The sequence below is a fragment of the Gallus gallus genome, chromosome 8 (assembly GCF_016699485.2).
Source record: "Gallus gallus isolate bGalGal1 chromosome 8, bGalGal1.mat.broiler.GRCg7b, whole genome shotgun sequence".
Lineage (NCBI taxonomy): Eukaryota > Metazoa > Chordata > Aves > Galliformes > Phasianidae > Gallus > Gallus gallus.
Window position 1 is genome coordinate 21053760 of NC_052539.1, and position 14504 is coordinate 21068263.

General features: G+C 39.4%; 1 protein-coding gene across 5 annotated transcripts in view; it reads left to right on the top strand.

Moving 5' to 3' along the window:
* The window catches only part of MAST2 (microtubule associated serine/threonine kinase 2), a 161275-nt gene that overhangs the window by 104717 nt on the left and 42054 nt on the right, over positions 1-14504 (top strand). For all 5 annotated transcript variants that reach the window (XM_040705378.2, XM_046944860.1, XM_046944861.1 and 2 more), the window contains 3 exons: positions 5222-5297; positions 7783-7803; positions 10093-10171. In XM_040705378.2, coding sequence (XP_040561312.1) covers positions 5222-5297; positions 7783-7803; positions 10093-10171 — 176 coding nt within the window. The remainder of the gene's footprint in view (positions 1-5221; positions 5298-7782; positions 7804-10092; positions 10172-14504) is intronic.

The following is a 14504-nucleotide window of genomic DNA, read 5'->3' on the forward strand; positions in this document are numbered from 1 at the left end:
TTAGGGCTATTTTCTTTTTGCTTCACAATCTCGGATAACTCAGATAAAGTATTTTCAAATGTGACTTGTTTGTTACATTTGTTACTGCACCAAAAGCTTGCATTTGCTAGAGGAGTTCCACTTCACTCCAAACTCCCTTGGCTCTCTTATGAGTGATTATGATAGCGATAGCTTTGTAAAATGTGATAGTTCTCCTGGTAGGGGTTCTCTGTTTAGTTATGTTGTGCTCCTTACTTTATTCTAGGAATCTATACGTATGTTGAATTCAACAAATTCTAAGTCAGCTATATAAGCATTTAAGTAAAATGATGGAGAAAAATGCTCCTTGGAATACGAAAGAAGCATCTTTGCTTTTCAGATTGCAATGAGATGTCGATCTGATCATTGCTCAGAAGACAAAGGCAGAGATGTTCACACCTGTATTTTCTCTTGATTTCTCCCATCTTTCAAATGAAAAATTGGTGTCAGTGTTTTTGATGTTGTCTTGGGCTTTTCAGGCTTATCTTTTATTAAAAATGTGACTGGAAAAGTAGAGTAGCTAATCAGTGATATGTCATCTTTCTTTAGCAGAAATTGTCAAATCCTTCTATTTCTTGTTCTGATGTTGCATATGGGATTTGAAGCTATTAATTAAAAAGGACATCCTTTGTGACCTCCAAGAGTTGCAAGTAGAGAACAGGGAGATAAATTACTGGTAGTTTCAGTTCCCTGCCAGTACCGTGCTTAGGAGTCTTACCTGAGTCAAGTAATTTATTCAAGAGACAAAAGTAGATGAAATTTAGAGTAGATTCACAAATATTTTCTTAAGAAATATCATATATGAGATGTGAATTTGAGAACAGGCTGTGATATTTGTTTAGTATTTGAACAGAATCGATCAACCTGTTTGTTCAGACACATACACTGATAAGTCACTAAGAAATCTGGAGCTTCTCCCATCCCTCTTGCGTTGTGAACACGCTCCTCTTCATGTCCATTCTGCACCTCTTCCACAAATGAAAGGAGTGACAAGCGTGCAGGGAGACAGGGAAGGCTTTCTAAAAAGCTTCTGTTCAGAAAACAGAGTTCTTAGCAGCATTAACTGCAGGAGTTACTCTTTTGTATGTTCTGTATGTGAAGTCGGTGGGTGTGATGTAGCACAGTCCTTCCTCCTAATGGACACTGGCCCTGCAAACTACACATTTTAATGTACAGAGCAGCTTCAAGATAGGATGTCAGGCAATTTCATATCCTACAAAATGGAGAGGAAAAGTAATACTTAAGAGGTCTAAAGATGAAAGTAAATCTGAACAATTTTAAACTCTGCCATGAAAACATTTTTGAATCAATAGCTCTTAATGGATTTGAAGTGCACTAATTCAGTTTTCAAACTTTATGAAATAACCTGTTCCAAAATTACACGGAGCCTTGTTATTGAACAGCTACAGCTTGTTAATGCCATGGGAAAGTCACCCTTCTTATTTACTCCCCTATATCTTGACTGAAGTGCAGTTTTGGGAAGACAGGTTTGAAAATCTTCCTTGTATTTCTTTCAAATCAGAGGGAGGAAGGTGTACACACACTTTCCCTACGTTTGTATTTCTTTGAATTATTTTTGTTGTAATCTAACAGACACCTATTACAGTGTGCACATTGTAAGGTGGATTAATACATTACCCTTAGACTGTATCTTACAATGAAAAGCTTAAAATCGATTGGACAAACAGCATCATCTTTATAGTAGGAAAGTCAGAGATTCTTGAAGGTGGATGAGCTGTCAACTGCTTCCCATGCTGCCAGGTTACAGTGGATACACTTGTCCCTGTTCCCATCTGTAATAATGTATGGAGGGAGCTGCTCGCAGGCAGCGTGGTAGTACTGAATTCAATCATTCTGCTCTTCCACTGTAAGTTCAGTTCCTCCTTCTGGCTTAAAAAAGATAAAAAGAAAGAAAAGAGTATTTTTAAGCCTTCTATTTATTTCTTTTTCATGTATCAGTGCCATACAAAAGTGCATGATGCTCCTGCTTCTTGATCCAAGTATCCTTGGATCCAGTGCATAAGCTGTGGATCTACGCAGTGGCCAAGCAATAAAACCTGTGCAAAGGGAGCAGTGTGCGTTGGGTGCAGCTCTGGATCCTGTCCTGGTCATCAGAGCTGCGGTTCATTTGCACTATGTGCGTGTGATGCTCGGATGCCAGACAGAAGCCAGGATATTCACTTTGAGATGGGTGATGCATGGGATGCTGAAGTGATTGGAGTCACCCTAACACTGGTATGTGCTAGAATGCAGGAAGTTCTGCGATGTGCTGTAAGATCTGTTCTGCTTCTGTTAATGTTCAGCAAATAGTGTTAGTATATTGCATGTAGATGGCCATAACAGTTGGACCTTTTTTATTTATTGAATGTCTCAGAATCTCAGCAGCAAGCATTACAAAAAGGTTCTAGTCTGCTGCTGTACTTGTTAACCTATCCGATGTCATCATATCTGTAGAAGACAGCTGAGGCTTTTGCCTATCTCTTCCCTGTAAGGTCTGTTTTCCTTGTTTCAGGGCAGCAGATGTACAGGTGCTTTAGCTACCTCCTTCTCCACGTGTCCAGGAAATGTAAAAGTTCATGCCTGAATTATTAACATTGATGTAACTGCGTTGATTTACCTAATGGGTAATCATTCTGCGTAACAGCCTCCCCTGAGACAGCCATTTCAGGTTCAAAAGGAGCCAACTATAACCCCTGAGTAACAGGGAAATTTACCTTTGCTAACAGAATAAATAGGGTTTCGATCAGCCTCGGTGAACGAGACCATTGCAGTAAGGCTTTTCTTATTAAAATTCCTTCAACTAGAGCAGATGCAGCAGTGCTGGGAAATTTTAGGGAAAGTAGTAATTCCCCTTCTCCCTGTTGTTGTTTTAAAAGCTTCACCCGGACTTGAATTGAGTAGAAAAACTAATTGCTTTTCATTTTAAAACTTGAAGCAACTCACAGGGGACCTAATTAAAATTCCAGTGTCTGGAAGGAAATATGCTATATAAATCTGAAAAAGTTGTTACTTAAAAATTAATAGTATCTCCATACCAGATTGTGCAGGCTCAGAAGACTTTGAACACCCACATAGTTAATTTCAAAAGTTAAGAACTGTCATTACCCAATTTGCTCAGTTACTCTGAAATCCTATTTTGATCATAATGCGGAGAGTTTACAAAAGATTGATGAAGATATTAAGCAGACGATGACAGTTCGCTGCCTGTTTATAACAGCGGTGGGCTTTTTGTTCAGAAAGATCATCTCCATGCCAGGAAAAGCAGCAAATCTGCAGTGGGTGTGCAAACACCCAGGCTCCTACCAGGACAGGCAGACTCCTTCGCTTTGCTGGGACGTCTGCGTTGCTTCCTGCAGGCCTCGTTCTGCCACATCTCCTGATCTTAGCTGCCCTTTCAGCTTTATGTTCTGCTAGCAAATATGTGGCAACCCCAGCCCTAGCCTTGTGCTGCTGCCGGAACATGTGCTCATGCAGGTTGAGTTGGTCATTTTGTTCCTATTGTAGCTTTTTTTCGCTGTTCTTGTGAGCTTGCAGTGCCATCTAGACTGTGAAAACTAGTCTTAGCCCAGCAGCAAAACAGCTCTGGTTTGTCACCGTGCCCATAAGAAGCCAAGTGAGTGCAAGCTTAATAAATGAAGCGCCAATATTTGTCATCTTAATGATTTCTGGTGGTGTTTCTCCCCTTGCCGCCCAGGATACACTGGGAATGGGTTTGGTGGCAGTCAGTTTGTGCATTGTATCATATTACACTGAGCTGTCGTTAGTTCTTAACTAATATTTTACAACAACGCAAAGGAAAACAAGCTTGTTGCACACACCCTTTGTTTTTCATTCAGTTCGCTCTCAGTGAAGCAGATTGTGCTGGATCACGCTTCCCTTCCCAGCTCTCCCATCACCCCTTGGCACACACCAGACCTGCCCAAGGCTGCTGCAATCCCGACCAGCTGCTCTTGTCCCCGTGCACATGTAGGCCAGATGGAGCTGCCCGGCGCTGGGGCGCCATCACGGCCTGGAAGTGTCGCCTCGTTCCCGTCTCCCCCTTCCTACCTGCATGTGTGTGTTAGGTGGGAATGACTGCAAACCTTCCAGTGAGCACAGTGCTTGTCTTCACTTTCTGCTCAGCGTAACACTTAAGGTACACGAGTAACTTTTTTGTGATTAGCCCATAGCTGATGCTTGCCTTTAACATGATTTTTTTATATGAGATCTACCTCTGAAGACCTTTCTGATGACCATGTAGCTTGCAGAGCATTGCTTGTCCAGTATCCATTTGTTTTCCTGCTCACATTTTGATGTTGTTTTTACTCAGAGAAATTGCTGCTGACATATGCTTACTATAGGTAGTTTGTCTTTTGTGCTTGTATTAAGGATCTGAAAGAGCAAACCACTTAAGAATATGCCTGTAAGGAGTACACTCGCTGACGTGAAGCTGCTAATTCATCTTCTAAATTTCAAAGGTTTCTGAAGTTAGTCTGTAAATGATTCTGGCTTTCAGAAGGGCTTCCAAAGTGGCTACTTTTTTCTTTGAAGACGTTGTAGAGCACCGCTTACCAACCGTGTGCTTACACATCATATGACAAAGCTGGGACTAAAGATATTTGTGCTAATTGAACACCTGATGTTATTTTTTCTTCAGTCCATGAAGTCGCTGCCTCTTTCATTTTCATTGTATTTTTTGGATGAGTTGGTGGTTAGGGTGAATGTTAATATTTTTCTCACTTGAGCATTCCTGTGTGTCTGCAGTCCTTTTATTACATGTAGTTCCTTTGCCGTGTATTTTTTCCCTCAGTGAATTTTACATTGAGCAGTGATGAACACAGTAAGTATGAAGATACTTCCTTTCTACTTGCTGTTCCTGAAACTGTCATCAATATCATTTCTAACCCGGGTTTTTCATTGAGAAATGTTAGGTTTCTATAGGATTGTACAGGGATTGTTACATAATACTGAGAGACTATATTGGGTATATACGATGCACTACCTATTTAAGAATAAGTATGAAAATGTGCATCTTAAATTACTTGAAAAGGAGGAAAGATTCTGGTCAAATCATATTTCTTTGGCAAACTAATGCTCAACTGATGAAGAGCACAAAGCGTATTGTCAATCATTTGCAGCTACAGCTTGGGATTGAAGGTGTTTCTGCACAGTGAGAAGTTCCTCTGTTGCAAATGTGACTGAATTTGTTTGCTCTCTCGAACAGGTGGCAGCCCTTTGGACAGCCCTAGAAACTTCTCTCCAAATGCACCTGCTCATTTTTCTTTTGTTCCTGCCCGAAGGTAAGTTGGGATATATTTGCCTGGATTGGCAGGCAAATAGGGTTTGTACTTGAGTTTAGAAGTTGCCTACAGTCTACAAGTTTTTTTTTTTGTCATGTTTTGCTTTCCCTGATGTTTGCAGTTCTATTTTATTCTCTTCTTGTTTAGACCTTGGCAACACTGAGAATGCATTAGGTGCTTTTGAGACATAGAAATGATCAAAAGTTGATAAAGCCGTAATTACAGCCTGGGGAGGAGGCAATGTTCTCCCAGGAAGATGACATATAGACCATGTGAGATAACAAGCCACTTAGTCACAATGCTGAAGTTGTGAATAGAATAACTCTGTCTCAGTGGTAATCCTAGATCCTCTTCACTCTGAGTCACGGAGGGGCTTTGTATGTCTGTCCCATCTGCACAAAGACACAGACATACACAGAAATCAGGCATGCACTCTGCATTCATTCACTGCCTTCTGAGTGGTAGCAACTTTTTACTTCTCTCTACTGTCTTGGGCATTGGTGTCAGGAATATGTTATTGCTCTGACAAGGAAGACAGCTGATAATTGAAATTGCAAGTCTACAAGAACTGCTAAAAGAAGAGTAGTGTTGAAAGACTTGAATGCAAAGCTATCATCTGTCCTGTAGTGAGTGCTAGACAAATGCTTGTTACACTGTAGATCAAACTGTTGGAAAGAAATCTGATACTATTAGTGATCAATTTAGTGTAAGGAGTAGGACAGAAAGAATAAAGACACCTGGGAGAAGGAGACAAATGGAGTATTGAATTTCGTATCTCGTCAGGGAGGCAGAAATGGATCGCAATGCAGAAAGTTAAATTTGGTTGAGAAAGAAAGAAACAACAACAAAAAAATGATAAAGGAGATCCCAAGCAGAATTTAGGCAGGGAGGGTGGACTGCTTGATTCATGTGTGAGAACGATATTTTTAATTTGCTAAACGCTTCAACTTCAGCTTCTTATCTGTGTTAAGATGACCTGAGAACAGGAAAAGTGTGATCATTCTGAGAGGCAGCAAGCTTTCTGACAAAGAGAGATCAGCTTGAGGACTAGATAGGGAAAGGATAGGTGTCAAAACGTCAAAGCAGAGTGGAGGGTTGGGATTCGGAAACAGACTGGGTTTAGAGAAGCTGGAGGCATACCCTTTATCTGGACATCAGGTAAACCCTGGAGTGTTTTTTTTCAGTGAGGTAGCTTGCTAGAAGACCTGGTGTCCTTGAATACTGCTTCAAGTAGATTTTGATCGTAATATGATAGAGAAACTTTATAAAATCATGTGAAATGTGATGAGCTGGATATGCATTTTCATACGGCCTGCGAGGGAAAAAATAGTTAAAGTTTTACCTGGTGGTAAAACCATTCAAATGCGCTCATGCATCCACATCTATTTTTATAGAGGGATCTGAACTTAATTTGGGTGTATTTCATATGTTCTGTTGAAGTCAACTGGAATGTTACCAGTTTTCAGAGTATCTGGAGTTCTGGACCCCAGATCACAGGAGGAAAGCTGCAGCTGAAACCACTGTCAAAGCTCATCATCAGCTGTTGGCTGTTCCAGACACTTTAGTAAAATTGCCTTCCAAATTTCCAAACAGAACATAAGTTTTAACACTAAAACTCAGAAATGTGTCCTTTTCTACTTTCCTTTCCCCCTTACCTTTAAAGAAATAAACGAACAAAAGTTAGGTCTGTCCTATTATATGCTGTGGTTCATTTTACAGCGCGCATGCTGCTCTGCATGCTTTCTCAGTCACTGAAAAGAACACTTAAGCTCAGCTTTAGAAGTTTGTTTCTATTTTCTACTTGTATTACACCCTGAATAGTTATGCCAGGAGTACCACATGTATGTATTATATTATCAAGCAAAGTATCACAATAACATCTGTGGGAAGTACGGTGTTAAGTAGTTCAAAATGTTTTGCACTGTTACCTCAGACAAATGGATATGTCACTGTACCCTTTTGTTCAGCATTGTTTGAGTCTCAAGAGAGAGTTCGTACCTGATTCCTTCTCATGGTCGTCACAGAAATTATTTCTTGCTGTTTTCCTGCATTTTATATTTGATACAATTTCTTCATTTCTTATTCTGTTTGGACGTGGTTTGTGATTTCCCTTCTTTGCTTATCGCCTTGTGATGAGTGGGTTCTTGGGTTGGAGTAGGGAGCACATTCGAATAAGTCTATTGTAAAACCAAATTCCCTACAGTAGACTACAAGATTGTCCTTAGTTTGACTAGTACTTAATCAAAAATGTCTCACTAGGTGCCATTTCAATGGCTATTTCACACCCATAAATTCAGTGCGTTCAGAAACCCTCTTTTATGAGTAAGAAAACGTGGTTAATTTTGTCTATATTCAGTAAAAGCGATCTTAGTGGAACACCAGTAGCACAGAGTATGAAGGTTTGTTGTTATTTCTCCCCTCGAATCAAATGTGTACCTTTTACTTCTCTGTCCCTCATTACCATTGTCCGATTTCTTCCATACAGCCACGGACACAGAGCGGACAGGTAATGCGCATCGTATTGCTGTTGTGTGTGTGTATGAGCCATGCTTCTGTGCAGCCAGGCACCAGCCTGTGTCCCTAACAAGTTCATGCTATGAAAACCCCATTTAGGCATTCAGCTTTTGATTACCAAAGAGTAAAACTTTGCATTTTGACCTAAAATGTTAAACCGGTAGTGCTTTGTGAGAAGATGCTTTGTTCTTCTAACACCTCATTTTGAAATTCATCTGTGTTCATGAAATAGCATTGTAACTGCCATAAAAAGCCTCCTAATTAACTTACCAAAGTGACATTTAAAAGGCAAAACCCATTGCTTCCATTCCTAGCTAAGTTTATTTTGCAATAAAATAAAAGACCTGAAAATTACTTTCCAAGTTGCTTTTCCTGAAGGAATATTGCATGAAGTCTTTCTGAAAAGAAATTTTTATTAACAAAGCACTGCAGCAGCTTTGAAATGCTTTGCATAAATGAGAGAGGAAAATTCTATTAAAGTCTTGTTCCCGTTGCCTTTGATATGGAAGTTTTCTTTCCTGTCTCGCCTCTTTCTGTTAGAAGTAGAGCTGATAGCTGTTGTCCTGGTGGCTTGGCACATATCTTCCTTAGATTGCATCAGTAGAAAATAGCCCAAGCATAAGGAGGTATCCTGTAATTTTCTAATGAAGAAGGATTTGTTTCAACATTGTCAAAATGAAAATACGAAAATCATTTCAGTGCACAATTTAGGCTAATCACTAAAAGAAGGGTTAGGCTTTCCTTTTGCAAAAAATGATGGAATTGTTCATTTCTGTCTACTCTTTGGGAAGATAGGAAGATATTCTTCCTCTTTGGGGCTGGGGGTCCAAACTGAGGTCAAATAATTGACCTGCAGGTCCTAGCAGCACCAATGTGCTCTAGGAGAAGCTGAATGAAGATCTCTGCAGTTGATACGTGGTGTCCATTTGCTGCCACATGGCACGGTGACTTTGCAGTGCTGACATTGGTGGTTTTTCAGGATTAAGAGAAGAATTTCTCCTGGAATTTTTCATATGTTTGCCTTGCCAAGGAGAACACAACTTGTGGCTAAATGGGGTTTGGCTATAATGTACGCATGCACAGAAGTCTGCGTTACAGCTTGAGTATTTTTATGCATGAAGCATGAATCTTTTTAAAAACTCTCCTGATATAATACTCTTTCAGTAATATGGAACAGTGGGTTTATTCCCCTCTTGTTCTAAAATAGATGGCAAAGTACCTGAAAATAAACAGGTCTTTATGTCTGGGTGTGCACTGAAGTTTTCTCTGTAGTTGAGGCATTGTGTATTCGTAGTGGGATGAGAAATATTGCTGCAAAGACAGCAATTGAGATTTTATAAGCAGTATTTCGGATCCGTACCAAGCATCTTATTTTACAGTGTGCCTGCAGAAATGTACTGCATCGATGTGCATCCAAAACCACAAAGTCTTTCCAAAGTCAATTAGAATGAGGAACTGTTCTAATTCAGTTTCCCTTTATGAGCAGCTACTGATAGTCTGCTGTAGCAAAGCAAACGAGTGAGCTGGAACTGATGTGAGGGAGACTTCTTTAGCATTCATCCCAAAATGCAACAAGACACATTTTTAACTACAGGAATCAAAATACCTTCAAGATTGAGATGAAATTAGAGGCAGAAAAAGCACAGCGGGCTGGGATGAGTTGAGTTTGGGTTCCAAGCTCACTGAGGTGGGTTTTATGGGGAGAAGAGGGTTTCAAGAAGTGCAGTACTGATTGTCCTCCAAGAACCGTCCTCAGTTCAGACATTGGTAAAAACAAGAACTGTGTGACAGTATTTTCAGGATGTTTTGTCTATTTTCCCTGGGAATCATGTTTATTGGCAATTGCAATGTAAACAAACAAGTCCACTTCCACTAAGTTCATAGTTCAAAACATTTTCTTTTTCCCCCTCAATTTTCAGCATTATCTGAAAGACAAGGAGCTGTATAACAACTTTAGGCAAGACTGCCTTTCTCAAAGAAGTCAGTTTTATTTGTTCATTCATGGAAGTCAATTTTTGCACAACTGGCAATATTTTTAAAGGATCTACTTACTATAGTGCAGGAATCTGATGTCCGTTTGCTTTATCTTTTCCAAGATCACTTACTTGTTTCTCTTGAAATGTACCCTTGCTGCTTTTTCACAAAGATACCTGGTCTACTTGAGTATCTCAAGACTTTAAGAAGCCTGTATGGTTAAGAGATTTGAGGGTAGATGTTTATTTCCTCCAAGTATCGACCATGGTACATCTATCACAGTAATTTCCATTGCTTCTTTCCCCAGAACGGATGGACGCCGCTGGTCCTTGGCCTCCCTCCCCTCATCGGGATATGGAACAAACACTCCCAGTTCAACAGTTTCAGTAAGTGGCCCCGACTTCTCCAAGCAATTCAGATCGTACAAACGCACCCTAACAAATCAGCTTTTGAGTCTTTACTAAAATATCTGATCTTCCTTCATTTTTTTGCTAACATTATTAAATATACTAATTATTTTTAAAAATTGTTTTAATTATTGGTTCCACTGCTTCTTCCTCCATTTCCCAGCTCCTATCATCTTGCACTTTGCCTTTACTATTGGTGAAATCCCAGTGTAGCACTTGGCTCGACTGCTCGGTTGAGAGGCACAGTGTGTCAGAAATGACAGGGCTCTGAGACAGTGCATAATTACCAGCAAGATCTCAGCTTTTTTGTAACTGGGAAATGAAATCCTCGTCTGCTTTCATGTTCTTAGTGTTAAAATCTGCTAGCAGAAGGAAAAACTGATAATCCACATCTGTTAACTCAACTACAATAATTTGAATCTCCTAATGTAGCTTTTAATTTCTTGCTTGTCGTTAGAAAGGTTGTCTGCAGTTTGCTTGAATTCTTCTGTACTTTCAAAAGGCTGATATGTTGTTAACATCAATAAGGCACCAACACCATTTTAACCCTTATAGCTCTCAGATACTCCATACAATTAATCTTATTCTTTAGTTTGTGCATATGAATTGTGTTTATCTACCTAACAATCTTACAATGCCATGCATAGAAAGACAGAAATGCTAAGGCTACCTGTCAGATTTGAGTTAACATGCTTTTGTGTATGTGTTAACGGTGAGTGCCTTAACTATGTAGTCACGTATCATTCCTTCTTTCTGTAATACTTAGAGGGATTGTTTTGTTTTATGTGTACTGTTTAGAATGTGTTCCTAGTAATTGTAATACTTGTGTTAGTTAGGACTCAGTACTCCATAAATATTAATCTAAGTAATTAATCTTAATGAGTAATAATCTTACTCTGAGTGCAGTATCATCATTTTCTTTCTGAAATGTTCCACTAAGTTCATCCATAAACCCTCTCAAGTACAAATTGATCTTCATAGGTCCTTGGAACATGAGTGTTAAATTCATTCCATATATTAGGAGAAGAGATTGGGGTCAAAATTTTCCTTTTAGCTATAAGTTGACATGATTAAAATTTGATTTTTTGTCCTTAATATCATCTCATTGCTTCATGTGTTCAGACACGTTCCTGCAGACTCTAGTTTGCACTATTTCTACAGTTTGTTATCTTTAGTCCTTCAGGACTTCTAAAATTTATTTTTTATTTTTTATTTTATTAACTTTTTCTCTCCTTAGAAGGAGACTAGACTTGATTTCACTCTCCCAATGGAGGAGAACTGTGTGTACAGGTATATAGGGAGAAACAAAGAGAAATGTGGGAGAACATTTCATTAGCAACGTGGAAATGGGTGGTCCTGATTTCAGTACTGGAGAGCAGCTTTTAAAAAGGAGCTCTGCTTTTGCTTCTGTAGTCTTAAAATAAACCTTTATCACTATAAGCCCTTGCTGTGCCCTCTTTAGGGGACAAGTGACAATTTATTGGAGTATGGAACATATGTAGTTACTTTCTGTAGGGGTGACATAAATAGTCAGATCACTGATAAGCACTGAGAACGCTTCCAGGATGCCTGTGAAGTTGAAGACCAAACTGCCTGCAATGTTTTAAGTCCATATTTACAGGTGTGATAAGCAGTTTTCCCAAGAGATTATAGTTTGACCAGCCTTGGGGTGGTTGTTCATGGAGAGAGCAAAAGTAACATGATAAATTCGTGGATGTATCAGTCTTTATTTTGAAAAAAGAAAATGAAAGCTACTTGTAGAAAGTTGCCAGTTTTCTGACATAGGAAAGAAAGAATATTCCTGTCTTGCTATGTTCCCAGAAACAACCAGATCATTTTGATTGAAGCTTTTCCATAAAAGAGAGAGAGACATGTTACATAGAAAGCATCAGTCTAAACAGTGTAAGTATTATAGCTGTAAGCAATGGAAGACAGGATGGTATAGTGCAAAGCAAGTGGTGATAGTCACGTTTAGATCTGAGTTCACCTTCCTGCAGGAAATAGATTAAAATCTCTATTTCCAATTTTTGTTTTTTCTTTTTCTTTTTTCTACGTAGCTGAGTCTTTCCTCTCTCGTCTTCTTCCTGATCCAGTTTTACACTCAGAAAGACATTGAAATGTGATGTTTAGTAAGTACTGAAGCAGTCTTGGAGCCATTAAACTTAGTACCACGTTTCTAAGCCAATCCTCCTTACTACTCATCAATGACAACACTATTGTCATAGTATTTCATAGATTAGAATTAATTTGAGTTGATCTGAATAACAGAGTTTAACGGAGTTGATAAGCAGTATTTATGCCTGTGTAGACTTTAAAACTGAAGTAAGAAGATGTCAAGAGGTTTGTCCGAAGAGCATGACAAATTAATGCTGTGGATGAGAACATAACAGAATGGTAGGCTTCCATTTGGTGTGATCAGTCCTCTAGATTGTATTTTCAAGCAAGAGAGAAGGATGGCAGCAGACCTTCTTTCTGGTGTACATATCAGTAGGAAATGAAATATCAAGAAGAAAAATGTCACTGTGTTTTGCTGGGCCTGAGTTTCTGCATGGTGCAGAGCTGTCATACATCTCTGCGATCATAGATCTGCTTTCTAGCAGCCAACAAACTGAACAAAACGAGGCACTTACCTCTTCTAAGGTCAGTGAAAACCTGTCGATTCTGCTTGAATTTTTGATTCCAGTTGATGGACGGCACTTAATAAACACCACCATATTTATCCTTTTCATAACAATAGTGAAAGCTTCATCAGACCAACACTGAAAGAGCTGGAGAAGATCTTTCAAGTTACATGGGTGTAGAATAGTCAGTTGTATGGGCCAATACACAATTATTTTTAAGCACCTAATTTGCTATTCATTTTCTAGATGCAGAGTTTGTGTACAGTACTATATAATTACTTTGTTTTGGTTTTTTTTTGTATTGAAGAGTTGGCCAATTCTGCATCTGTAATTAAGACACCAGGGGAATGCTTGTGTTAAGCTGCTGCAAGTATTGAGTACAGTGATATGATTACTTAAAAATCAATATTTCAGTGTTTCACTTTGCTCTTGTGCTTCTTTACTGAGAAAGCTGCATGCCCTAAGGCTGCTAGAAAGGCACAGGAAAGTGCATTTCTCATCATGGTCTTCATCTTCAGAGCTGCCCTTAGTTATTCCCTGGAACTACAAACTTTATGATCTGAGTTCTTTAAAAGAGAGGAAGGAATTTGCTGGGCCCTCCATGAGCTCACTAATACAGCTTTGCCAGTGGCTTTGCAGTTAGGATACATGTTTTCTCCTGGAATTTCAGTTTTGATTTTTCTTTTTTAAGTTTAGTAACCTGATATGTGCAAATTTTCCTTAATGTGGCAGTTTTAGTTTAATTTTGTTTTGAATAAGAGATGCATTTCTAATGCCAGAGCTCGAGTACCTGTTAATGCAGCACTTCATATGCCTGTGCTTTTTGTCTTCCTGCTCTTTTGCAGGCTTGGTGTTATTCATCACGAATGACAAACACCTTTACTTTGAAAAGTGTTGCTGTTTTTGCATAAGCAGATGCTTCTTCCTACTCTTTGTACGGTGTAAGACAGGTGATCAAAGAAAGTTCCTGAAGTCAAAGAGTGCTTGCATCAGTCTGTAATAAAGAGAATCTTTCCTGTGTTTGGCATAAGCAGTATGCACAGCAGAATAGCTGTGAGGAGAGGGGCTGTCAAATACTCAGATTCTGCTGTGACTTCAATGTTGATAAGAGCAGCGTCAGCTTTTACACCATCTGCATAGTTGTCTCTAGATGGACGTGGCTGGACAAGACTTCCTAATGTGATCTGTGCACCTAGGGCTGCATGAAGGAAGACGTGGGAATTGATGGTTCCCTGTTCCAGCCATTCTTGAGGATTTCATTCACACCCTAAAGCTTTCAGATGGATTCTTTTCTCTGCAATGAGTTGGGCACTGCATAGTTTCTGTGTTATCAAAGGAAAGGAACTTCAGGTTTGTAAGTGCTCACATTCAGCTCTTCATCTGATTGGTTCTGCAGCAGTCTGCTTAGTTTTTCTCCTGTTCAAGTGTAGTTGTTACTCTCTTAGCAAATTTGGATGCATCTAGTTTAGGTGATCTCAGAATATTTTCATTATCAGCATTATAGATATGCTGGAGTCAGTGAGCTGCCTTGGAAGCATTTGGCTTTCCCTGCTCAGCCATGTTTGTTAGCTTTCTTTTCCCGGAACCACTGTCTAGAACAGCAGGCTGGGTGAGTTGAAACTTTGGTCATTGGATTGTGTGTAATTCCCTAAAATGCATTCTTCTGGTGCTAGGATGCTCTGCTTTCCTGT